Below are 27,974 nucleotides of genomic sequence, written 5' to 3'. Positions count from 1 at the left end.
TAATATAACATTAATATCTAAAGATCTACAATATTTGGCTTTAATAAGAAACTATTGACCAGTGAAAGGGCTGCGGTGGCTCAGTGGCTAAGACGCTGAATTTGTCGATCAGAAAGGTCAACAGTTTGGCTGTTCGAATCCCTAGTGCCGCATATCAGAGTGAGCTCCCATTACTTGTCCCAGCTTCTGCCAACCTAGCAGTTTGAAAGCATGTAAAAATGCAAGTAGAAAAATAGGGATTACTTTGGTGAGAAGGTAATATCATTCCATGTGCCTTCAGTGTTTAGTCATGGAGAAGTCTTGTGACAGCACTGGCTCTTCAGCTTTGAAATGGAGATGAGCACTGCCTCCTAGAGTCAGGAACAACTAGCACATATGTGCGAGGGGAACCTTTATCTTTACCTTTATTGACCAATGAAACTATTGACTTTACTGAATAATGATTATCAATTGTTTGCTATGCTACTGCTCTTAATGCTTATTCCTATTTATGTGCAACCCTATAACAGAGTTCTTAGTTGACTCACACACAAAAATATACATTCATAAGGGCAGTGAATCCTAAGCCCATACTACAGAACTAACCTCACCGAATACAATGGGGTTTATTTATAACCAAACATGCACAGGAGACATCACTAGTTACTCATTTGCTCCAAAATAATCAGCTGTCACGCTCAAAGCTACCTAATGATTTTAGAAACACAAAGTGTTCCAAACAGCTGCTTGAGATAAGATTTTTTTAAAACAAAAACAAGATATAAATATCAATGTATTTTCACCAGAACAAATAAAAGAAGCAAATCAGACACTTTTTAATTCTTCAAATAATTTAAACATATTGACCTACCAATTCAATGATTAAACTCTGCAGGCCATTCTAAAGGACAAGAAGAAATAAACGAGCATTTGGTGAAACGCTTGTTACTGTATTTTGCATTTTTTTTTAAATAGGTGAAGATGCAACACAACCTAATGAAAGGCAAGCTCTCAGGCTAATGTTTTGCAGTAAATTTAGCAGCAATTCATGAATGCTAGGATGTTTCTGTCATTTAAAAGGGATGCTTAAGAAGTGAAACTTTTAAATAGAATTGTAACCCTCTTGACGACATCAGAAAAAAAGAAAAAGAAAATCCAGTTCTGTCTGTTTTAATAATATGGCCTCTCTCCCAGTGCCTTGACCTGTTCCCCATAAACATTTAGTACACCTAGGTTCACATACAAAGCATAGCCCTTCCCTGGATGGAAGATTTCTTCTTCTCAATCTAGCAACAGACATCCCTTAAATACATGGTTTGTGTACATAATCAGACTCCTAAATGTGAAAAATAGGGAACATTACAAAAGAATGCTAGGATCTAGACCAGTGCATCTCAGGAACCTTAAGACATCATTCCAGAATTAATCAGCCTCCCCAAATTCTGGGAGTCAAAGTTTTAAGAGTTGAACATCTGAAAGTTGCTGCGGTTGACAAACACTACCACGTACCATCTTGTGTTTAAATTGCATCCCTGCTATTATAAATTCATTTTTTTTAAAAAAAATTATATTTCTGAGCTAAAAAATATTTCAAAGTCTATGTAATAAAATCAACCTTTATAAAATTTCGCATGAATAGCAGTATGTGTGTGTGTGTGTGTGTGTGTGTGTATGTATGTATGTATGTATGTACATATGTATGTATGCAAATAAGCAAATTATGTTATTAAAAATGGAACTGATTCCTGTAATTCTCCAGCACTATTATGAGAATGTCAAGCTGTGGAATGTCCTTAGGAAAATAGGAATCCCACAACATCTCATTGTCTTCAAATAAAATCTATAGCTACAAGAAGCCAAAATCTGTATGAAATAGACTGATAGGCTGAAGAGGGCAAGACAAGAGTCTCTTTATTTATTCAATTTATTTACGGAATATGATGTAGTAGGTAAAGGCATTGGACTAAAATTCAGGAGACTGAGTTCTAGTCCTACCATAGGCATTACGTCAACCTAGGAAAAAGACAATGGAAAACCACTTTTAAAAATGTTGCCATGAAAACTACAGGGACTTGTCTTTGCAGTTGTTAAGAGACAGGACTAATTTGAAAGCACACACGCCTATAGATGAAGGCAAGATGGATTATAAGAAAATAACTGTGGTTATAAAAAATAGAAGAAACATCAATAATTCTATGCTGATAATACTATGTCAATTGAAAATCCAAATGATCTGCTCATACTTTCCAGCAATGAAAGTCAAGGAACAAAGTGAAAAAGTAGAACCAAGATTAAATATAAAGACCACAAAAGTAACGATAACAAATACAGCTACCAACCTAACTGGACAACAAAGACATGGAAGTTACAGATTGTTTCAGCCTTTCAGGATTGACTGTCAACACTAAATAATCTAACAGACAAGAAATATGCCACAATAGCACTTAGCAGGACAGTATTAGAGGCTGTGATATTCTTCATTTACCTAAATTAATAATGTTCAGGCAATAATTTTCAATATGATAACTTGTGGAAACAAAAGTTAGACTTTGAAGGAGTAAAACTGAAACAGTATTTTTGCTTTTGAACATGAATACTTGAGAAGAATCTGGAGTATACCAAGCAAAACCAGAAAAGCAAATCAATTGTTTATAAAACAAATCAATTCAAAGTTCTCCCTTAAGGCACAAATTACCAGACTCAGACTATTATACTTGGACTATATTACCTGAAGTCTCAATCCTTGAAAAGTTCATAATGTTGGGAAAGGGGAAGGAAATAAAAAAGTACAACTAAAAGCAAGGTGAATAGATTCATTACAAGGCAATTACCGATAATGTACTACTGAGAAACCTAGACAACTAGATTGATGGCATATTGACTTGGACAAAGTCTGTCTATACAGTCACTAAAAGTGGACATGGAATTGATGGGATTTAATCAACTAATCTGAGAAAATTCCTGTAATAGACAATAGCAATTGCACTGAATTCAGAAAGTCCTGTTTTGAAGCTGTCGATTTCAAGATTTGCTTCAACATATTATTTTGCTTACTTCTCATTACAGCATATGAGGAGCAATTCTTTTTCTGGCAACTCATTCCATATTTACCAATGGAACAGCCATACAGATGTTAATATAATCAAGAGATGATTGCAATTACCATGTAAATTAGCACCTTAAACATATCTCACAAAAAGACCTTTTATATTTCCCTTGTATTTAAAGTGTCCTACACTTTCATATTTACAAAAAATTAAAAATAATTCTTTGCTGGCTAAATGATGATTGTTATTTTGGTTGCAAAGTAGTAAATAAATATCTGCATTTACATTGAAGTTAGATCCCATTACTACATTTTACTGTAGCTGATCGGTATTTCTGCATTTGACTCATTCTCAAAAGCACTTAGGGCAGGGGTGTCCAAACTTGGGAACTTTAAGACTTGTGGACTTCAACTCGCAGAATTCCCCAGCCAGCCATGCTGGCTGGGGAATTCTGGGAATTGAAGTCCACAAGTCTTAAAGATCTCAAGTTTGGACACCCCTGACTTAGGGCATTTTTTCAGGATACCTCATTCTCTCCTCTCAATAATCATGTTGTGTTTGACCTGCAGATATTTATAGGCGTTGGCACATAGAGTGTCCTTGAAATATACAGTATAAATGCAAGAAGCTGTCTTAGTATGGGCTTTATTTATTAAAATCATTTCCTTTACTTCTGTGTAAATAACATTTGGGTGGCTTATAGCCATTAAAATTGCAAACGATAAGCAGAATAAAAGCAATAATCAGAAGTAAAACTAAAATCACTACTAGCCAAATCAACTCATTTATAATTAAGAGATCAGTGGAAGGGTTAGGGTTAAGCCAGCATTAATTCACAACTGGACTGGTTTTTTTTCCTTGAGGAAGAAGAAAATGTATCACTTCTCATCCAAAAAGCTTCATCAGTTCTGATGGGGTGATGGAAGGATAGGTTCAACTTCTGATAGGATTGTGGGGGGGATGGGAAGATTGTATTAGCACTCTCTCTGAAGCAGTTGACGCCACTTGGGGGTTTAGCTGTGCTCTCAGGGTCACCCAAATCCAATTGAATTGGAATGTGGATAGGATGTGATTTACCATCAGTTGTCTGTTGTATTATGTTAGTGTAATCGAGTTACTGGATTTTTTGTTTTTGTTTTTTCTAACCATTTTCATTCATGTTAGTGGAATTATACCAAGAAAAGCAACAACACAAGTTATTGCATACCACTGGTCCATCTAGCACTATCTACTGAATTCAGGGCTTTGGATAGGGATTTTTGTCTCTCAATCAGAGACTGAATATAAGACTTTTAGCATGCAAGATATGTATAATGGAATTTTTACAGCCAATATCTATAAAATAAATATCTATAAAAATAAAGTTTTGGCTTTTATAAGTATTGTATATACAGTAGTACATGGCGTACGTACTCTTCTTGTGTATCTGAATTATTATTCATTCTGAGGTAATCAAAATTTAGTGTGTCTGTTTTCTTCTTCTGCACAAAAACTCTTAGAAGTACCAATTCTTTTATCTAATGATTTGCAGAAGTCCTCTGATCTGTAGTGGAGCGATATCCGTCTTAATAAAATCATTTAGTCAATGGCCTTAATTCAATAATTTGAACAGGATTGTCGTGGAAGTCAGCCACATGTTAAAAAAAATAGAAACTAGACTTCCACAAAGTAATAAGTATTTATCTTGAATAGTTTCATATTTAGACTATTTGAATTTCATTCCAAACAAAAATAAATATCAAGGTTTCTTCCCTTTATTCTCACATTTGTCCATCATGCTCTGTATAACTTTTTACTGTCTTTCAGCATAATCAGAAAATATGGTTCATACCTAGTAAAAGTCAACATACCCGTTTATTTGATGCAGCAAGTCATTATTGTCCTTTTTCCAATTTTTTAAACAATCAAACAAAAAAGGCTCATTTAAAATTAAAAGAAGATTCCTTATCAAATAAAAATCACATATAGGGAGGAAAATTGGATGCTATGTGCAGCAGATACTAAGCTGTTCCACTTTTAGTTTTTGCACTGTAAGTGATGGACCAGCATCCTTCAAGAAACATTAGCAATATATATGTATATCAGGGGTGGGTTCCTGCCAGTTCTAACCTCTTCTATAGAAGAGGTTCCACAAATCTACAGTGCAGTTTAGAACTGGTTCCAGCTCCCTCCCCCCGCCCGTCCACACATCATCAAGATGAAGAGCGAGAGGAGGAATTCTGAGAATTGAAGTCCACAAGTCTTAAAGCTGTCAAGTTTGAACACTCCTGGGCGGGTTCTAAAGGGTTAGGGGTGCAAGGGTCTTGTAACTTGACAGCTTTAAGACTTGTGTGCTTCAAGTGCCAGAGTTCCTGAACCAACATTTTGGTTGCTAAGCAAGAGCGTTGTTAAGTGAGTTTCACCACATTTTACAAGTTGGCCATGCCCACTCAGTCATATGGCCGGCAAGCCACTCCCACAAAGCACTCCCACTCCCACCTACAGAAGAGGTTCTCAAAAAAATTGAAACCCACCACTGATGTATATGCATGTTTATGTATATACAGACATGTACCCACACACATATATACATATACATATATGTTCTGACCCCCCTCTCCACGCCTGTGAATAAACCAAAACACAGGCTTGGTTGTTTGCCACTGTTTAATTCCTGAGATAACAAATCCATTGGCTGAGGGCCCAGACAACTCACGTTCAAGAAAACAACCCAGATAAGTCGAATGAAGCACCGCAGATAGTCCCAACGAGCAGACACGGCTAGAATACAGATTTTCTTAACTGCTAATTTGAACAGTTGTTTGCTGCAAATGTCCCCTCCCAACGCCTCACCTATAAGCTCTCTTGGGAGGGGCCAATCCGCAACCATCTGAGCTTAATCATCTTCTGTGAGTCTGCCTACGTAGTTGCTGCTTCCGTTTCTCAGCCCTTCTCAATCTAGCATCAGGGACAAGCTGCCTTTGATCCTCACCACTGCTCCATGCCTCAGGTGCCTCCTGGTGGCCAACCAGCCTCTCTGGTCCCTGCTCTGAATCTGAACCCTGCACAGGGTCCATATCATCCAGGGGAGACTCATATGGATCCTTGCTATCCGAGTCCATCAGCAGCTCAAACGGATCCTGATCCGTTTGATGGACCACAACACATATACATGTAAACATATATACATACTGTACAATATTGCTTAATATGACCTGTGGGGAACCCATTCCTATTTGGAGGCTGTGAATAAGTTGTGTTGTAGTCCATAATTATCAAACTTCAACATATACTTATTATACATGCTTGGAAATGGTTACAATAAGGTATAATTCAATTTCAGTGAAGCAAAAGATTTTTTTCCCCACAGAAAATATGGTTGTGCAAAGTTCTTTAGTATTCATTTTTTTTAATACAGGATATACAGGAGCATATTTCTAGCAATAACTAGGACAGGCCACAAGCCAAAGCTTAATAATTAGGATGTTTAGGATTTTAAAAGTTCATTCTGTTGGTGTATGGGTTACCCTCAGGTCCATTCAGTTTTATTCTCATTCCACTTGTTGTTTCAAAAGACTAAATAGACTGAGGGCAGATGCTTTCCTTGGACAATTTCCAAGAAAAGGGCAATATTGTACAATGCTGGTTATGTAACATGGAAGTCAAAATCTTTCTACAGCACTGACTCCACAGCAGGTTGTTTCCTTGGAGCGGATTTGAATATGTCAATTTGCCAAAGTTTATGCAAAGGGGGGAACATGAAGCATATGAAAGTTTGGCTTTTCATTGAATGTGTTACATTTCTGCCTCTCATAAAGAACTGAGGTATTGGAAGAATAGTCTCAATGACTAAACTTGTTCCTTGTTGCCATCCCCAGATTGTCTTTTTAGAAATAGCTGTGATGGATAATTCAGCTCTGAAGAATAAACTCTTTGAAAATACCCCCAAGCAGCCTTTTCTTCCTTTTTGTTCAATAACGTGATCATATGATGTAACTATTTATTCAAGCTGAAATAAAGAATCTAAATGCCATTAAGAGAGAAAGTAGATGAGTCATATTCAGCAAACGGCATACTTAACTTCAAAATCCATGAACTCACAAATTTTACACCTAAATTCTGGCTGTTGCTGAAAGAAATATATTAGCCAGTGTTATTTCTTAAACAAGTGAATCCTTTGTACAACTTTGTTCACAAATTCAGTATGCAAATCTGGCCATGATACAGCATTTTTGACTTTTTGCCAAAACTCCTAAGAATGGCTGCATTTATCTAAAAGTTTCAAAGAATGTCAGTTTGATACCACTCAGAGCAATTACTGATTTGATTTATTTCTTGGTTAAAATACAATTTTGTTAGAAACGTCAGTGACTGAACTGCAGGACCAGTGTGTTTTTACAAAACACAGTAAAATATATCAGAGTAATTCTGTACATCCCTAGCATTAATTGCAGTCACATTCAGAAGTTCAGCATACAATTAAGGGAGAAATGTACCATCTGTTTGATGGATGGGCGAGGCCTATAGGACCATCTGTTTAATTATAGTGGAAAACTAATAGATACTGTAAAGTTCAATCTGTAACAAACATTTCTTTGTTCCACATCTTGCAAAGTATTTTTTTTTAGTTTGTATTCGAATAGAAATGTCCGGGCCACACATTTGAATGTTAAATATGTTGTGAATATGTTTCATTTTATGATATAGAAGGGGGATTTAAAGAGGAAAAAATGAAAATGTTTGTATGTGCCTTTCCTAAACAAAACAATGTATATTATTTTGCCCAAAACAACACTTCTGACTATCTTGGGTGTTCTCAAGACACGATTTTTTAAAAAAATTGAAATTCTTTCAACCATTATGAGTATTCTCTATCAATTTCTCTGCCCTTTCCTAGTTTCACAAAAGGATTTGTGCATTTAGTAGCCAAATCATTCAATCCTGAATACTGTATAAATATTTTTTTAAAAAAAAAAACTCCATCTCACAGTCAATTGCCTTACATCGGATAATCGACAAGGAAATAAAGCCCACAATAATACCAGATAAAGCTTGGTAGCAGATTTTTAAAGTCTGATTACTAAGAGATATAAACAGCACAGGGGTGGGTTCCTACCGGCATTGGTACTGGTTCGCTTCATGCGTACTTCGCTGCGTGCGCAGTTCACTGTATATTGTTCTGCACATGCTTGAAGAATGTGAAAAACTACTAAAAAACATGTCGGCCAGGGCCGGATTTTCCTATAGGCTAACTAGGCTTCAGCCTAGGGCCTCAAGATCAAGAGGGGCCTTTTATTTTTAATTTATTATCCGTGCCACATTTTTTATAAAGGTTAGTACCAATTACAACATGTTTCATTTAATATATTGATATATATCACAGTAATGATGTATTTTATTATCTCTCATGTAATTTACAAACTTAAAAATGGGAGGTGAAAGGGCCCCATAAGTGGAATAGCTTAGGGCCTCTTTTCATCTATATCCGGCCCTAATGTCGGCAATGGCAACGGTGACTGGGGAACCGGTTCGGGGGCAATGGCCAGCCTGGGTCGCTGCCAGTTTGCGAACTGGGTCTGCAAACAAGGCCAAATTACCACTACCGGTTCACCCGAACCAGTGCGAACCAGTAGAAACCCACCTCTGAAACAGTGACAACTGACTTGCCAACTTAAAAAAAAACATTGTGGTTGATTATACTTGCTAGAACAAAGAACACTGAATAAGAGGCAAACTGAAATACCATCATTTATCCTTGGTTGTTTTATATTTATGATTCTAAATATAAAAAGAAGAGGGAAATAGATACTAATTACCATCTGACTATAGAGACACACACATTCTGATGGATTTGACCTTAAGGTTTTTCAATAGCTTCTGTGTATGTGATAAAAACAATGAAGCAGCTGATTTCCAGCAAAGTTCACCCAATGGTAAAAATAAAATAAAAATCTCTCCTTCTCCAAAGCTAAACATTGCACAGCCTGTTTTTTTTTAAAAAAATATTTTTGTAATTATTGAAGAAATGTTTGTATAATGCTGTTCAGTTTGTGATCCACTAAGAAAACCTGTGATTCCCAAGACGGAGGCTGGTTATGTATGATTTGGGCAGAATAGACATAAACTTTTCATTTTGTAGTGGTTGTGGCTGAGTAAGCCTGACAAACCTTTTATTTTTCCTCACAACTGTTTATGGATGACAGCTGATGTGAAGGGGAGACGCAAAGGAAGCTAATAGAGCCGCTTAAAAAGCAGAAATTCTGTCCTAATTAAAAAAAGAACCAGCTTAAAATGTATTAACAGTAATACAAAGAAACATTGAGGAAAAATCAAATTTGAGCCTACTGCCCAGATTGTGAACATACAGGTACTTCTTGACATATGACCACAATTGAGTCCATGTGCCTTGGTCACTGACGCAATTCCAGTTCTCCCTGTTGTGGTTGTCAGAGGCTTTTCTCTGCCTCAACATGCCTGGAAGGCTTCAGGGGGCTATGCCCATTGGCATGAAGAAATCTGCTTCAGGCTGGAAGTTCTCAACTGGCTAGGCCTGGTGGTCCATGGGACTCCTGATGCTCCCCCTACTTGCAAGAAGCTTTCATTTCCTCTTTCCCCTCCCCACCACCCGCAAGAGAAAGAGAAGTTCCTGTTCCTGGTTAACCTTAAGAAAGCTTGCCTTTCTTAGTTTTCTATCTGAAGCTCTCATTGGCTGGATGCACCTGATAGCAGCTGCCAGGAAAGGGAAAAGTAAGTGGACCCAGAGGGTGGGGATGGGGGGGGTGAGAAGTAGTGATGGTGAGAAGGCTTCTTGGAAGTGGTGGATAGAAAGCCAGGCTTCTCAGGACTGATGAGGGACAGTGTTTTCATCTTCACAGGAAGATGATAGGAAGTATCTATTGGTTAGATTTATATTTCTTTTTTTTAAATTCAGGAACTGAAGGCAGCACTTTCTTTTCCCATCCCCCCCCCACCCGCATAACAATACACCTTGCGATAGAGGTTGGCCTGAGAGTGTGTAATTGGACCAAAGTCATTCACGAACTTCTATGACTAAGAGTGGACTTAAAATTAGGTGTCCCAGGTGCCAGGCCAACATTGTAATCAATAACATCATGAAGGTTCTCTAAAAAACTCTAATTCTTAAATAGAAAAGAAAGTGGGTATCTTAAAATATTACATTTAGGCTTACCTGGGTAGAGTTTAGCAAACTGTGTTAAGCTAGACTTTGTAAACCAGTATGGCTTAACATATAATTTTTTTTTAAAAAAATAAAGAGGCAAGGATGATTAAAACACTGTTAAAAATTAATTAAAAGGCAAAGGGAGGCCTTATTCCTTTTACTTTCAATACCCCCTATATTTTTGTCATGAATAAATACATGTAATAAATATAAATATACTCCATAAAGGTGAGAAATTAGTTCCCATATAATAAATCTAACAAGGTCACCTGCAACCTCATTTGGGAGAAAACAGATCACAAATGACACATGACTGCCCAACATTATGATACAAATTACTTTTCTTTACAAGGAATTATTGCAATGATTTAGCATATCTCCTTAAAGCTCCTCTAAGAATATATCAATCCCATCCTATTCTTTCCAATTTATTAATTACCATTACTCTCACTTTTGATTACATGAAATAAACAATTTCTATGTGAAATGCCATGTTGTTGTTGCTGCTGCTGCTGCTGCTGCTGCTACCACCACCACCACCACTACTACTAGTGCTGTTACTACTACTACTACTACTACTACTACTACTACTACTACTACTAGCCCTTCAATGGGATGTCACTGGTGAAATATCTAAGGGATTAATCTTATTATTCAGCTGCCCCATCACTAAAACCAGCCAGTAACTATTTCTGGAGAGCAGGAATGGATGACATTGTGCTCCATTAATTCCCCCATTCACCTTGGAAGTGACTTAAGGACATGCTTCTCTGTTTCACTTTCAAAATACATTTTCCCATCTTATGTTGCCTGGAGAGTTTCTGCCAGTCTGGGGCAGGGAGTTCAGATTATTTAACATTAACCTCAACAGTTCATTGGCTCTCTTGTGGAGAATGGACCACTTATTTAACTGAGGCAGTGCTTATAATGCACTTTAATAGTAGCTTTTATACTTTCCCTTGACAGCATTGCTGAAATAGAAAAAGTAACCAGCCTGAAACCTATCAGAATTTTTAAAATTATGAATATATTTTTCTAGACTAGCTCATTCTGCCTCTTATTAAGTCCTATTTTTGTTTTGTTTTAAAGGCCCGATTGGAGAACTAGCTACTCAAAAAAAGAATAAAAATATTTCTCTCTAAACATATCTTCTCTATGCTATTTCTTAATTTAATCATTCTTCTTTTCGGCAGTGCTCATAAAAGGAAGTATAGAACTTATTCAGACTTACTAGAGTAGAATAGATTATAAAGAAATGCTTTTTAGAAAAGTGTGTATCTCCACACCTCCATATAGGTCATTCTTGGTTACTGATTGCCCTGTTTGGCAACCATTCTAACCTATGACAGCACTGAAAAAGCTTATGATTGATCCTCAAACTTGCAACAGTCGCAGCATCCCTGAGGCCACATGATTGCAATGCAGGTATTTATCAAGCGGTGCACATTTATGACAGATGCAACACCTTGCGGTCACTTTTTGATTAGGTTTAGGTTTATTAAATTTATAGACTGCCCCCTCTCCCCGTAGGGACTTTTTGATTGTCATTTGCAACCTTATAGCTGGTTTCCAACGAAGTTAATGGAAAAGTCAGCAGTAATTCACAAGTTGCAGTCATATGACACCATTGCAGCAGAACTGACCTTGTACGTTGGGTGGGATCATGTGATTATTCACTTAACTACCATGTCACTTATCAATGGATTTACCAGCCCCAACTGTAGTCATTAAAAGAGAATTACTTGTACCCAAGTACATATGTCAAGGAAGACTTGACTATGAAAGTAGAAGAGTGGGGAAATACTTCAGCTTACAGTCTAGGTTGACTGTCTTATAGGCTGTTGCAAAACATCTCAGTCCAGATAGAATTGTTTCAAGTTATTATTAGCACATCACAGAACCAGCTTAAATGATAACTGTGGATATGCCCTAATATAATTCCTCCATCGTCTCTATTTCCCATTGAATATTTAGATGTTACAAGTATGCCTTAAAAAGCAGCTAGCTTTTATCCTCTCTCTCTCACACACACACACACACAAACATACAAACACACATTCCCATTAAGTCCAGCTGAGATGAGGATCAAGCACTGTGTAGAAATATAGTGTATTAAAAGAGAAATGATTTCCTTAGTATAGCACCACTATTTTCTTCCCCAGATAGGTGATTATATCTATCTCTATCTCTATCTCTATCTCTATCTCTATATCTATATCTATATCTATATCTATATCTATATCATCTATATCGATGGATAGATAGATAGATAGATAGATAGATAGATAGATGTAGATGTAGAGATAGAGATATATAGATATATAGATATAGATGATATAGATATAGATATAGATATCTATATATAGATATATAGATATATAGATATATATATAGATATATATATAGATATATATAGATATATATAGATATATAGATATATAGATATATAGATATATAGATATATAGATATATAGATATATAGATATATAGATATATAGATATATAGATATATAGATATATAGATATATAGATATATCAACATTAAAAATATGGTTTTCTGCCTGGATGGTCTCCTGGAGTGAGCCGAAGGACAGAAAGTGGAAGCAGTGTGTTCCCTCCCATATTTGGGCATACCAGGGGTTGTGACACAATACACACACACACACACACAAACACACACACAAACACACACACACACATAGCTTGCATAGTTACGTAAATCCACAATAGTTATACCTTTGTTGAACATCCTTTAAAAACTGTAGTTGCAGCTGTTCATTACCATTTATGCCATGTGTAGAAAATCCTTACCCAGAAAAAAAAAAAACACATGGGCTGGGCTGCTTTAAAAGTAACATGGCAGAAAGCCCAGCTGTAAAGCATTGCAAACTAGGCCACTATTTGCTCACTCCAACATCACCGGGAAAAGCAGGTAAATTAAACAGAGATGCTTCAAATTACATGTAGCAACTGCAACAGCAGATTTTTTTCATCATGCATGCAGATCAAACTCTATGAGACATGCAATGGAGACCGTCAATTGAATCTACCGTGTTGCAGAGTCTTATTTTCTTTTGATCCCTGAACTAAGCAGTTGGCCTTATTCTCGGGGAGGTCTTATTGTTTTTGAGGTACAGGAGGAAGTGAGCTGGCTGTCACCTCAAGGCTGCTGTCACCTCATGGCTGCTGCTGCTGCATTGCAATATTTTCGGGAGGGCTTATTTTCCGGAGAGGGCCTATTTTAGCACATGCACTCAAAAGCCTGATTGGGTTTAATATCCAGGGAGGTCTGATTTTTGGGAAAACAGGGTAAATATTCTTCTTGTCATTTAAATAATCACTGCGTCTCTGCCAGATAGCTTATCTGTTATACTACAACCAAGGAAGCCAAAATCCTGGTTTTGATATTGGACTTAGTTCCGTTGTGGCTGTCTTAGGGATGATGATTACAGAAGGGAGATCAGGCTGAGCCCTTCAAACACTGACTAGGGAGAGATCATTGAGTCAGTTATTGGTTAAAATAGAGCTCAGAGCTGAGGGTACAGCTTTCACAAAGAAGTCCTTATCCAATGGTGAAGACACCAATGGTGAACCAATCAAGGAGAGAAGCAACTTAGAACTGAGGAGAAATTTCCTGACAGTTAGAACAATCAATCAGTGGAACAGCTTGCCTCCAGAAGTTGTGAATGCCCCAACACTGGAAGTCTTTAAGAAGATGTTGGATAGCCATCTGTCTGAAATGGTATAGGGTTTCCTGCCTAGGCAGGGGGTTGGACTAGAAGACCTCCAAGGTCCCTTCCAACTCTATTATTGTATTGTATTGTATTGTATTGTATTGTATTGTATTGTATTGTAAGAAACCAGAAGTCATGCAATTGCATTGAAATGTCAAGATGGCAGCAGATTTAGCATCAGAAACCTTGGGTCTGACCTCTGATCAAGAAAATCTTAGCAACAAATTCTAAAATGTCTCAATCATTCCACAAACAGCAGAAATAGCTTGAGGTGTAAGACAAATAAAGTATATCGTTTGTTCCTACTTATGAAGGCCTGGCTAGGTGGCTAAGACATTGAGCTTATCGATCAGAAAGGTCGGTGGTTCGAATCCCTAGTATAGGTCGCCTGTGTGAGCAGGGGGTTGGACTAGATGACCTCCAAGGTCCCTTCCAACTCTGTTACTGTTAATGAATGATGGATGAAGGGATGTCTAGTAAGGTTGAAAATTTTAGAAACAGCTTGCTAACCATAATATCAATTTGAGGGGAAAAATGACCATGAGATACTTCAAACATACAGATGTTTTGTGACTCTTGTATGAAGAATAGAATGGCACAAAAGATTCTAACATTGTTCACATTGAAGGAAAAATTTAAAAAATAGTGTCAGATATTAATGCTAACAATGTTAATAGTGATATCTGCCTCTATAGACAGACTGTGTCTAAAAGATATTATGGGAGATGAATTTTATCTGACAAGGTAGAGACTGAATTGGAAATGGGTTTACAAATGACAGGCTACAAAAAATAGCATAGGAAAAAAATGTTACAATGGACATAGAAAAGAAACCAACTGATATTTTCATAATTACAATGGACATACGAACAATAAACCAGGAAAGAGACCTGGATGGGTTTTTTTTTCAAAATTGGGCATACAAAAGAGGTTTGTTAAAGCTTTAAAGATCTTGTGAGAAGGGACAAAGAAGAAATGAAAAGAAATCAAGTTCTTTGGCATTATTTGAGTGAACCAAGGATTACGATTACAAGTAAAAGGAAGGAATATAAAGCTGGTTTATTTGACCAATGTTAAAATAGATATATTGTTACCAATAAAGGAGCATATTTGTAGATATATTGTTATTTCTAATAACCCTTAATGGACTGAAATGATGGTGCTTTATGGGTTTGTTTATCAGTTAGAGAAGGAATATTGAAATTTAAGAGGAGGTTAAATGTTACTAAAATTGTTTATACTTGTGATGAAGATTGGAAGTCTCTCTCAGACACATATGCAATATTCTTACTTTCCCTCTTTTCTACTGTTTTTCACTTCTTCCTTTTATTCCCTTTGAACTTGTTACTCTTTCTTTTAATTTATATTAGCTTTTCCTATTGTAATTCTAATGTTTAAGAAAATCATTCAAAAAAGTTGAATGAGGTCTTCTATTTGTGTTCTATAATGAACTGTACAGGGAAACTTTAGCTTGTTTTTAGAAAAAAAATGCTGTCATGTAAAGGGACCTGCATGAACTGAAAGACAAAATCAGCCTCTTGTCAAAATTAATTAATTAAATTATTTATAATTAATTATTTCATAATTTATTATAAAGGCTAGAACTTCTGCAGCAAAGGACAATGTACTATAGTTTCACACTGAGAGAAAGTCAGATCAGGGAGGAAAAAAAGGGAATCTCTGGAAGGAAAAAGAAAGTGGGTTAAGAGCCTGAAAGTGAAGTAGTCATGAGATGCCTTGTGCTAATGCTTTAGCATGACAAAAGCTAGCAGGGAAAGTGAAGCAGCTTTTTAAAATGCAAAGTATACAAGTTAGTGGCTCAATTCAAAACATCCAAGACTTTTTAATGAGTGAAAAGAAAGTCAGCTATCTTAGAAAATAGGTCTCCATACCCAAATAGACATCTGCTGGATTTTTAAATTGAACAAACATTCAACATTTTCCTTCTGAGACAGTGTTAAGAAGAAATAAGTAAATGATTTCCAAACTGCTAAGCAATGAAGGAATCCCCCCCCCCAAATTAAACCATTACACCATCCCTGCTTAGTACATTCTCCCGCCTCTTTAGGATCATTCAATCACAGCCAAAAATGAAAAGAAGTAATCTGAAGAGTGGACTTTAGTGGTGGTTGACAGCTTGAAATCCAAAATAAGGATTCATACTGAAATTCAAGAGTCAGCTATTGTATATGAGTAGAAAATTTGGCTGGGGCTTTTATTATTCTGCAACTTTCACTCAGGATAGAGAATAACAGAATTAGAAAGGACCTTGAAGGTTTTCTGGTCTCACCCTCAAATGATTGTCCAACCTCTTCTTAAAAACTTCCAGTGTTGGAGCATTCACAACACCTGGAGGCAAGTTGTTCCACTGATTAATTGTTCTAACCATCAGGAAATTTCTCCTTAGTTCTAGGCTGCTTCTCTCGATACTAGCATATGTTTTCCTACAACCTATTACTTATATGTCAATTTCTAACCTATATCAAGATCTGTTTTTCAAACATACATTTATTTTGGATTTCTGTTCAAGCTTTTACAATAATATAGTAGGGTTAGGCAACACTTCGGATTCAGAGGCTTTGGAATGTGTAGGGTCATATACATACAATCCCTATCTGCAACTCCTTAAATTAACCTCCCCTCCAGGTTCACACAGGTATCCTTGATACCTGCACCACACCTGCAGCAAAAGACTTATTTAGTTTAAGGTTGCAAACAGCTGTTACTATGCAACATTGCACAGCCCCATCTACACTACATTGCCAAAAGTATTCACTCACAACTGCTTCTGATTATGTGGATGGATGAGCGAATACTTTTGGCAATATAGTGTATTAATTCTAATCTACCCATTACATTCTACCTGTTATGTCTGTATGCTTAATAAACTTCCATACATTCTAAAACACAGCTTATGATAATAATGTGATTGTTTGACTCGGTTTTTTAAAAGACAGCACATTGCTTACCATTATATAGCTGTCTTCATTTGGCTCACTAACATGGCAACTAATCACAGCCTAGACTCTTGTACAAATTCAGGCAATGTCTTTATAGTCTGGATGTATGGAACATAGTATGAAGTCATATGAATTTCCAAAAGTGGGTTAAGTGAATTATGCTTAAATTAACTGTGGGTGTGTATTAAAAGCACTAACTCTAAGTGGTAGTAATTGATTCAATTGTATCCAACTGTTAAGAGAAGATTATAAAAATAACTCAATGTATTAAATACTTCTGTCCTACACTTTCCCCAGCTTGTTGTATCAGTTTAATACAACTCAATGTATTTTATTGTCTTCAATCTATGCCTCCAGGGAGATTTTTGTGTCTATCTCTCTGCCAGGTCTCACATTCTATTTATCTATTTTACCCTGTCATTGACTTGAATCAATTCTGGGTTAGTTTCTGAATTAGCCCCTTTGCTAAAAAAGAAAGGAAACCAATTCAATACTTCCCCTAAATTTGATTTGTTTATTTTTTAGTTTGATTTCATTGTATATTGCCAGGGCATCATGTAAATGTTAAGTTAGATATACTTAATAAAATATAGCAGAGATATAATCAACATTATAACAATACTTTGAAATGAATGGTTCTAATGTGGAAGAAAATACCTAGAGCATATTTCTGCAATGCTATGAAGGATGGGCAAGGTTTGATTCCCAGAAATTGCGGAAACATGGAGACTTGCTGTTCAAGAATTTCTGGAGAATTACAGGCTGACTTGCCCCAAGTTTTGCTACCTGAGTAATACCAAGGAAAGAAAAGATGAAAAACTCAAAGGGCAAAGTCTCTTAGTTTGTATGGATGTCAATATATTTATAGCAAAACAGGAACAGGAGATCAGAAATAAATATCAGCCCATATCTTTGTCTTTGGATCTTCAGAGCTGCCACACTTAGTGCTGTGGGAAAGTGGGAGGGGGTTTGTATGGAGTTGGTAGAGTTATTTAGCCATAACAACATTATTTCTCTCAGAGTCAAGGATGTTCAGCCTGCACCTGTTGAGGCATGACTTGGAGGCATCTCCAGTTGGGACTGTTGATTGAGTGGACCATGTGATGGACATGTGGGTGCAGGGGAAGGGATGTTGACTTTCCTTTGGGTGGGGAAAACCCGGGAACTCTCAGATTCGGGTTTTCCCAGGTGTGCCAATATGACATCTCTAATAAAATGGATCTTTGAGGAACTGTTGTCTCTGAGTCTTACTTGGTTGGGGGTGTTACTTGGAACCCTGACACTAAAATTAAAGAGATCATGATGATTTCTTAATATTTAGGCAAAAGGGTAAGATGACACATATAAAGGACCCCATATTTACTTCTGCCCAAGTTATAATATATTTATTTATTTATTTATTTATTTATTTATTTATTTATTTATTTATTTATTTATTTAGATTTCTAGACTGCCCCCTCTCCCCGGAGGGACATACATTGCAGATTTTAAACAAGAAACCAAATACCATCCGTCATTGTAAACTGAAGTAACGTTTTATTTGGAAAGCATTTAAATGTCACTCCTAGGACTACATGGATTTTATATCTATGGTCAAGGACTTTTTCATCCAAACAATCTAAATTGAATTTCACTTTGTTCACCATGAAATCAGTGGGAGAAGTTGCAAAATGGAAACTTCCTCTCATGACAAAGCTCCCCAGGACTATGAAGATACCAGATAATATTTGTCTGTGTTGTATTTCTTGAAATGGTTCTCTGACCCAATTTCATTCTACGGATAGGTGTCAGTGTAGGTGATAAATGTAATAGAGGAGATGTGTTTGCTAGATTTCTATGTTTCTCCAATTGAAACCAGATCAGAGTCATCCCCATATCCTATTTATCTAAATAAGTTCTTAAGCTATACAAATAGTATAATCCAAACAGAAGACAGCAGAAAACCAAAGATAAATAGACCTCTATATTTGTTAAGCATCACATTACAAAAGGGGTCATTCACAACATTCCCTCCACTAAGGTCTGCTGGAAAAAAACAGATTTGAATGGGTCTTTCTAAAATCTAGCAGGGTATGGTTAAGATTTGGACCTTGGGGAAAGGCTACTCCAAAGAGAAGGGACAGTGATTGAAAAGGCATATCTCCAAGGCCCCTGAAAATGGCATTCATTAAATGAGGGGACTTAAAGTAAGATCTACAAAATCTTATGGATGGATAGATTGGGAGAAGGCAGTCCTGAAGACATCTAGATCTTCTATCTGGGAAAAATTCCTTATTGTAGACCAACTCATTCACTGATTGAACACTTTGCAAATGAGTGGTTGATTGTTAAGCCACAGAGTCATTGGCTCGTGCTGAATGCACCTTGAAAACCACATGTTGCCTAATGGATAAGGTAAAGGTTCCCCTCACACATATGTGCTAATTGTTCCTGACTCCAGGGGGTGGTGCTCATCTCCATTTCAAAGCTGAAGAGCCAGCGCTTGTTATGTTCCCACCAAAGGTGGTCCTTATTTTTCTACTTGCATTTTTACATGCTTTTGAACTGCTAAGTTGGGAGAAGCTGGGAGAAGTTACACGGCACTAGGGATTCAAACCGCCAAACTGCCTACTTTTCTGATCAAGAAGCTCGGGGTCTCAGCCATTAAGCCACCATGTCCCTTAATGGACAATGTTCATTAAATGTGCATAAAAAGCTAAATTAAAAAGAAAAATACAAACGGAGTCTCAATCTTGGTGTCAACATGCAATATGTTTGGGTGAGTAGTGAGAATCCTCGCATTGTGTAATATAGTAGTTACTGGCCCCAGCATTACAAAATGAAAAATACAGGCTGGCCTGAGAAGTACAGAATGGGGCTATTGCAATATCACTTCTTTTTTCCCAAATGTCTTTGGGTCCTTTCCTCAACATACAAATCCTTGATGTGCTAGTAGATTCATAAAAGGAATGTGAGAATATGTCTCTATTCACTTCCAGGCTGGGCTTTGGAAAAAGTGGAGGGAATTGAGATGTCACCCCCTATCTAATAAGAGCTATTTAAACCTAAACTTAGCACAGAATTAAGTGCTGGGCCCAACTGCCCTGCTCCCTTCCTTTCTCTGATCCTCTATAGAGACTTCATGGGCATTACAATCAGATCACAAGGAATGCTGGATGGAGGCAAGGCCCAGAGGTGTTTGGGACAGAAAAAGGAGCTCCTGGATTGTGGGTATCAGAGAGGGATCCAGCACCTCAGCCTTTGAAAGCTTGTAAGAGATCCAGGGCCCTCTTCAACTTGGTAGGGGTCCCTGATTCAGAAATGATGTCAGTGGATGGATGGATGGCCTTTGGTGCAACTATTAATTCACTTTTGCTGTTATTTTCACTTTTTTTTAAAGGTAACAATGATCAGTTTTAAAGGAAAGATGTGAAGAAAGGAATAAGGTGTGAAAGGTAATATTCTTTAGAAAAAGACATTATTTGTAAGTGGCAGCTAAACGCCAGATTGGTTCAGCAGATGAAATGTTAGGATTCTGTCTAGACCAGGGGTCCCCAAATTTGGCAACTTTAAGACTTGTGGACTTCAACTCCCAGAGTCCACAAGTTTTAAAGTTGCCAAGTTTGAAGATCTCTGATCTAGACTAAACCATTAACCTATTGGCGAAGTATGGTCGCTTTTACACTTTCAGGAATCCCTGTACTTAAAATTGCATTTACAAAGGATCCAGAATAAACCTCTATCAAAGCTATAAAATATTTGCATATCACAGTCAATGCAGAAAATTAATTATCATTATTAACAAGTTGTTCTATGGGCACATTGGGTCATTTTCCTCCAAAATGAAAGCCTCTAGTTGTGTTGGGACTACATTTCCCAAGACTCCTGAGCCATTATGGTTTCCCAAGACAGTACCCAGAATCCTCAGTCATCATGAACACACCAACATATCTGGGGGACAGTATGCCTGGAAAGGCCCACACAAGCCTAGAAATTATATTTACTGGTCTTGATGCATACAGCTCACTGATAGTTTATAATGTACTACATCGCTTGCCTAATGAGTACTTCTAACATGGATTAGTGAGGAATTTTGCAACAGACATTACACTTATTTCTATTGGAAATACAGAACTCCTGTAGTTATTTGCAGAGGTTGGAATCTCAGCTGAGCTGTAAATGAAAGTCAAGTTAACAAGAGAAAAGAAGTTATTATTATGCTTAGATGTTTCTGTTTCAGACATGAAGCTGCAGCAACAGTTTGTTTACACAGGACACTTACCCCGAAAAACATTAGGGAAGGCATCAGTAGAAGGTGACATTCCTGAGAACTTTCTCAAATGATTCAAAGGCACTCTTTCCCCTTGGATACTATCTCTGTACTCCAGTAAATCTGCAGAGCCTGACTTTTGAGCGATTTCACTGGGCTGATCCGAAACCTCATGAGTCCAGTCTGCAGATCGGCTAAATGCCCCTGCCAAACTGGCAGATCTCTGTTTCTTGCTTGGTGCCTTCTCTTTCAGCTGAGAGGTCTCCCGTCTCCTTTTAAAGAGGGGGCTCTGTGAGGGGGAGAGGCCAGGTGAACGGTTCGGAGAGCTCAGCTGCCTAGTGGTGGTTTTGATGTAGCAGGGGTTGATGAAAGGGTACGATTTAAAACATTTAGGAGTGTGCACTGGACTGCTGGAGACATCCTCTGAGGAACAAGTCCCATTTTTCATTTCCACAGAAAAGCCCTCCTCCACTGCTTCTCTGCTGGTTGACAAACTCCATTTCCTGTCCGTGGCCACAGCAACCTGATCCCTGCCTGCATCTGCCGGTTCAGCCTCCCTTTCGCCACCTGTACCTTCAACGGCCACGCTTTCAGTCTCAGATTCCCCAGCCGGGGGTGGGAAATGAAAGACCGAACTGCCCAGCAGAGCCCCCTCTTCTGTCATTGCAGCATTGGGAGTAGAGAAGAGGTCTCCTCCTTCCCCAGCAGGTTGTTCCTCTTCTGCTGACAATCGCTCGGGTCCTTCCTGCATCTCAAACACACTGCTGCAGGAGTGCCCCATTCCATTTGCCCTTTCTGGCACTTCAGCCTGACAGCTTGGGACATATTCTACGATGTCTGGTTTAGCAGAGACCGGCTGCTCGGTATCCGGGCTACTGTTTTTGTCACTGCTGAGTGAAAGAAACCTTTCAAAATCTAATGGGGTTGCTTGAGAATTAGCCATGTGTAGAGCCATTGTTTTGGTGCCCTGCTGCTCAGTTCCAATGTTAATTGTCCCCTGCTGCTGTTGCTGCTGTTGCAGTCTAATTGCCTGCTGAATATCAGAAAGCAAATCCTCTTGTTCGGTGGCTGAGTGAAAACTGTAGATATCCGTATCGGAGCCGGAGCTGGTTCTTTGTCCATCTTGCGGCTCGGCAGCTGCAGGGCGAGTTTCATTTGTATTTTCAAAATGATCCGCATCGGTATCCGAGAGACCCCCTTCATCTGCAGAAATGCTGATATCAGGAGTTTTGGTGAGGATGGAGTGAGCACTGTCTAGCTCTCCTGTGTGCACGGCCTGGCTTTCTAACACATCCTCTCTCGAGCTGCTGTTTCCATCTTTAGACTTGGAAAGGTTTTTCCGGATGCGCAGATTGGAAAACACAGATGACCGGGCTTCAGATTTGCCCTTCTTCTTCGATTCTCCCCCTTTGCCATGCCTGCCCAGGGTCTTTTTGCTCCCCCCTCCTTTCTTTGTGCCCTCAGCATCCCTGGGCCCAGAAGCATCCTCGCCGCCTTCGTGTACATCACCTGCATTCCTCTTCAGCTTCCCATCTTGGTTCCCCATGGTGTTTAGCTGTTGGGCAACGTCAGGAATCAAGCCATGGTGCTTGGCTTTGTTCACCTGGGCAGGCAGGCAGGCCCTCTCAAGTAATCCAGGGTTGTTTTTGAGCAGCGGCGATGCAAGGGGAGAGAAGGCTTGCTCTGACTCTCTCTCGGCTGCTCGAGCTGCCTTTTTGCATAATGTGCTGCCAGCATAAGGCTCCTCTGAGACATGCTCAGTAGAGCACTGAGAGGTGCAGACAGCTCCTTCCAATGGCAGTTCCTGGTACCGTTGCCTTTTCAGCCTTCCTCGGCTCCCCTCCTGTCTCTGGTTAGATGAAAAGAATTGTGTCTGGATAGCAGGAACTTTCTCTTCCATCTCCTGCACTGTGAACTCGCAAGAGGTCAGTTGGTGACAGGGTGCCTCAGGAGTCAGGATTTCAACAGTTTCCTTTCCTAGAATTTGGTGTTGGGGAAGAGGAGAAGGAAGAAAAGAACAAAAAACAAAGGGGAGCAAATAAATAAAATTATACCTCATGATCCATACCAACTTTTTGGTTATTCAACAGGAAATCTGGGACATTATGTAGCTTTCTGTGGTACAGAAAATAGATTAATCCAGTCAAGCTGTTTTTGGGTAAACAATATTAATTTTCTCTTGCTTTTATGAGAATCAGCTTCTGTTTTTCTCTCTCTTTGAAACACAAACATTCCATTCTAATACACATGCAGACACACCCAGTGTTGTACTTTAAATTTATAAACAGCACTATCTAACTATGCAATGGTTCATTGAAAGAAGTGTTATAGGTTAATGATGTTATAGATTACTGAGGGATTTGGTCTCAGTGACCATTCAGAAAGGCATTTGTATTCCAAGAGGGTATGAATAGTGATAGCCCACCAAGGGAAAAGCCTCATCAATATTCAGCACACACTTATTATCCATTTAAAAAGAGAGACAGAGACAGAGAAAATGAGCATGTTTGGTATCAAAAATAAATGACACCAACTTTCCTCAGAAAAACACACATCTAACATAAGGTGCATCTCAAGGATTTCCACACTAGCAATACTGTACTGCTTCTACAAGTTTCATAAAAAAGCTTTTATAAAGCTTTTATAAGCTTTTATAAGCTTTATAAAAAAATTACATTTAAAGTTTGATATGGCTTGTTAAATGTGATTGTGCATATTTATTCTTTTGGGAAAAAAAGTCACATAGGCACATATTGCTTATTGTGAAATTACATTATTTTAAATTAATGTCGTTGAAAAGAAAAGAAAAATGAAACCTAACATTGTAAATCAAACTAAACTTCATCACTTTCCTTATCTTACAATAGCCTTCCTAAGGTTTGTAATTATTAGAAAAACCCAGATTTTGAATTTTAAAATATTTAGCAGCAGACTTGAAAATATATATCCATGCTCGCTTTGACCATTTTAGAGAAATGTCCACTGACTTCAATGAGTCAGACACTAGTGTTTAGTAGGAGGCTGTTTCTTTAAATATGCATTTTTAATAGGACACCTCTAAAATATTCACATAATAAAAATAATAAAGTTTATACAAAGCCCTCCCCCAAACAATATACATAAACATCTTACAGGTTAATATTAGCATTTAGGTATTTGCATATTCATAAGTTGCACTGCTTACCAATCATAAAATGTGCTGAGTTCTAAAATCTGACTAAAGATTTGCAACTTTATCTGAAATTTACGTTAGCATACTAACTTAAAGAAATTAAGGTAAATCTGTGGGACATTAGGGCAGCTCAATGATCTTGGACTCTTAAACAGCTTTCAGGAGCCCTGCTTTGGACAATGCCTAAAATGGAATGTACTTCTGCTATCCTAACATGATATGTATTTCCTATTAATAAGAAGTACCATTTTAGTGTAGAAAGCATAGGCTTTAAAATAGAAGTAATAAAATTTAACAATATTTAACAGACTTTAACAGTACCACCAATTCTCAACTTTGTATTGTTAAATATTTTCTGTTGATTGTAATGAAAAACTTAATACAATTTAATGTTTGGCAAAAATATATACTTGTTTCTTCACAGGTTCATACATTTTCCTTTAAATTCACTCACAGAATAAACATGTATAACTGTAGAGAAACATCATTCAATCAAACTTACATGTTTGAAGGGGCTTTCACAGATACAACTTTGCCTTTAAACCCAGAGGTAGAAAGCCAAGCAAAATCTTCCTTCTCATCATTTTTACTTTAGATTGGACTGTCCTTTCCCAAAGAGCGAGCAGGAACAGGAAAAGGCTTGGTCATTTTTGCTGTCTTCACCTGGAGTAGGTAAACCAGCATTTCTTGGAATGAAGCCAAGTCTAAGCAGACCCACACTTTCCCTACAGTATAAACAATTATGAGCAAATAACCAAAATAACGCAAGCATTGCTTTAAATATAGCTTCCTTTTTCATGGTTCTAGATATTTACTTTGTTATTACTCAGTAATGAAGAAAGGAAAAATATAAGGTAAAAAAAAATGCTGCAAGCATGTCACTTTGAAATGAATTTAACAGCACAGCAACAAAACACTAAAAATAGAAATTAGCCAAATACTGAAAAAAAGCTGTAGAGAGCTAAAGTTATTGAGCTAAACCATGGTTGGACTCCAGCAGATAATTTAGTAGGATATTCAAGCAATTTCTTAGCAGGATGTGATACCACCACCTCTCTCTCTCCCTCCCTCCCTCTCTCTCTCTTTCTCTCTCTTTCTCTCTGTCTCACTCACTCTCTCTCACACACACACTTCTCACAGCCTAATTACTTGTAATAAGTGCAGATAATCACAATAGGCTACAAAGACTGCACTGAAGGAAACACATCTGCAGTTTTTCATAGCAGCTGTTTTCCTTACTATGTTAGGCTGTAGAGTTCCTCATGATGTTTTATTGACTAAACCACAATTGGCTGGTTTTAATCAGTGGATTCATACAAAAAAGTAAAGCATGAGCAACAAGCCACATGTTTATGCTCGTACGATATATTAAGGTGTAGTAATCTTCACATTGTTTCTTAAATAAACTAACTGGGATCTTGTAACACAAAATGGATAAATAATGGTTTTTGTAAGCTCAGCTGTGGTTTCTTTAGCTTCTGTTTAGTATGTTTTGTTAACAAAGAACAACTTGCTTTAAAAGTAACAAGGTACCTTTCTCTTTTTTCTGATAGATATTAGTCAAATTAAAACTGTTTTTTTTTAAAATAAAACCTATACGTAATTTCAGGAGAGAATGTGAAACAGTCTTTAATAATAAGTTTTAATACATTCATGCCAAAAATAATGGCAAAATTTACATTTCACTTTGACAGGATTAAATGACAGATAGCCAAACCATCTTTCCTCATAAAGACTTTATAATTAGGAAACATATTCTATATTAAAAACCTTGATACAATTGTCTGTGTATGAACTTTTAATCATATTCCTCTGAGTGGTGGTTTTTAAATTATGATAAATAGAAATTTTCTGTTTATAATGCTAAAACTAGTTTCAGCTCAGGAATTTATATTATATTTAGGGACAGTCTAATTCACAAGCAGACAATTCTAGAAAATTTAATCAGTGGTGGGATTCAATTTTTTTTACTATCAGTTCTGTTGGCATGGCTTGGTGGTCGTGGCAGGGGAAGGATACTGTAAAATCCCTATTTCCTCCCAATCAGCTGGGACTCAGGAGGCAGAGAACAGATGGGGGCAGGGCCAATCAGAGGTGGTATTTACTGGTTCTCAGAACCTGCTGAATACCACCTCTGAATTTAGTACTGTATTCAGCATGCCATGCAAATCAAGACCCTGGCTAAGTATGGTTTGATTAACCATGAGCAATTGTCTCATTTGAACACAGTGAATGCAACTTGTTCTTCAGGCTTCCTGCAGCCAAATTCAGAAAAAAAAAGCCTAGCTAAAAGGAAACCAATATAGTTATTTTTTTTGGCCTAACAGCAAAGAAAGCAGGTGCATCTTATTGATTCACATTTCTACAGAATTCACATTTAAAACTATTTTTAGAGGAAAACTCTCATTTAATTGGGGGGAAAATTTCAGTATCACTTGAACGATTCTCATGACGATGCAATAAAAATTTATTTTAAAAGTAGGTTTTTACTAACTGTTGCCTGTGCAGTAACATATTTATCCTGCTGCTTCTAGATGATTAAAACTATTGACATTATTGACATGAAGCTATAAAAAGAACTTGCAAGTCGGAAAATACAATAGGTAATTGTGTTTAATGCACAGTTGGCTAGTTTATGGTTCACTGTGTTGCATCAACCCAGTTGAATGCATTGACTCAGTACACTTGGTTAACTATTCATGAATGAATATGTTAATATTATTTGTCTTCCCTTTCATTGGCCCACTTGGAAATTCAAGTCTGTCTGGAAACTAAAATCGGCCTCTTTTCAGGAAAAGGCCAGAGGCCAACCCTATCCAGCCATGAGAACTCCAACAAGTTGGATTTTCTCACTATATCTTAATAGTTCTGTACCTGGTCGGGAGTCTTAGAAGAAAAAGATTTATTTCTGAATTTGTTAGAATTATAACCCAACTTTCTTTCAGAAGCTCAGAGCAATTTACTCGAGAATCTCTCGGTTATGCCCTGTGGGGTGAATAGGGCTAGGAGAAACTGATTTGGTCTCTAGTCACTTATCAGTCTAATACTTTAATCGCTAGATTACAGAAGTCTTTACAAAACTCATAAAGATAAAGGGAAAAAAATACCATATTTCCCCACAAAACAGGATTGCTCAGTGTTAGTCTTGGCCCAGCGATTTCCTGCTGACTCCTACAATTCAATTATTAGTAAGTTTGCCATTTTCCCTCTTCATTAATTGTCAGTCCTTCAAGGTAGATTGGACTAAGAAACCAAAGTCATGTAAGTCTGTGTTACTTTTATTGTAAAGCTTGCTAGCAGAATCTTGCAAATCTGTATGTGCTTCCCCGCTCCCTTACCTTACAGGTACTAAGTGCTCCCTGAGCTTGGTTGTTTCCTTGAAGATGTTTATTATCCAACTAGGTAACATCATCATCATTGATAATGTTACCTACTTGGATAATGAAATGTCTGCAAGAAAACAAATTCTGGGTACATTTAGAATCTGTCTCCTGTCCGTCAGATTATTCCTTTTGCCTTCTTCATTGTCCTGCCATTCATTCATTCATAAATAAGTCAAGGTAGGGAACATATATAATACTCCTTTCTATTTTCCTCACACAAACCTTGTGAAGTTGAGTTGAGCTGAGATAGTCATCCAGCTGCTTTTCAATATCTATGCCAGGATTAAAAAT

General features: G+C 37.4%; 1 protein-coding gene across 8 annotated transcripts in view; it reads right to left on the bottom strand.

The window, feature by feature from the left end:
* The window catches only part of FMN2 (formin 2), a 199,895-nt gene extending 172,424 nt beyond the window's left edge, over window positions 1–27,471 (bottom strand). The window contains exons 1-3 of one of the 8 annotated variants that reach the window (XM_081941726.1): window positions 27,408–27,471; window positions 24,803–25,025; window positions 21,141–23,105 (exon numbers count right to left, since the gene is read on the bottom strand). In XM_081941726.1, coding sequence (XP_081797852.1) covers window positions 21,141–23,028 — 1,888 coding nt within the window. In that variant the 5' untranslated portion in view covers window positions 23,029–23,105; window positions 24,803–25,025; window positions 27,408–27,471. Of the gene's footprint in view, window positions 1–21,140; window positions 23,106–24,802; window positions 25,299–25,438; window positions 25,588–27,407 lie in introns of those variants that run through there. The other 7 variants (XM_081941730.1, XM_081941727.1, XM_081941728.1 and 4 more) reach the window with 7 other exon arrangements.
* Between the last annotated feature and the right edge of the window lie 503 nt (window positions 27,472–27,974).

The sequence above is a fragment of the Natrix helvetica genome (genome assembly GCF_964273705.1).
Source record: "Natrix helvetica genome assembly, chromosome: 2".
Lineage (NCBI taxonomy): Eukaryota > Metazoa > Chordata > Lepidosauria > Squamata > Natricidae > Natrix > Natrix helvetica.
Note: the sequence above shows the minus strand (reverse complement) of the source record. Positions and strands in the feature narration are given on the sequence as shown.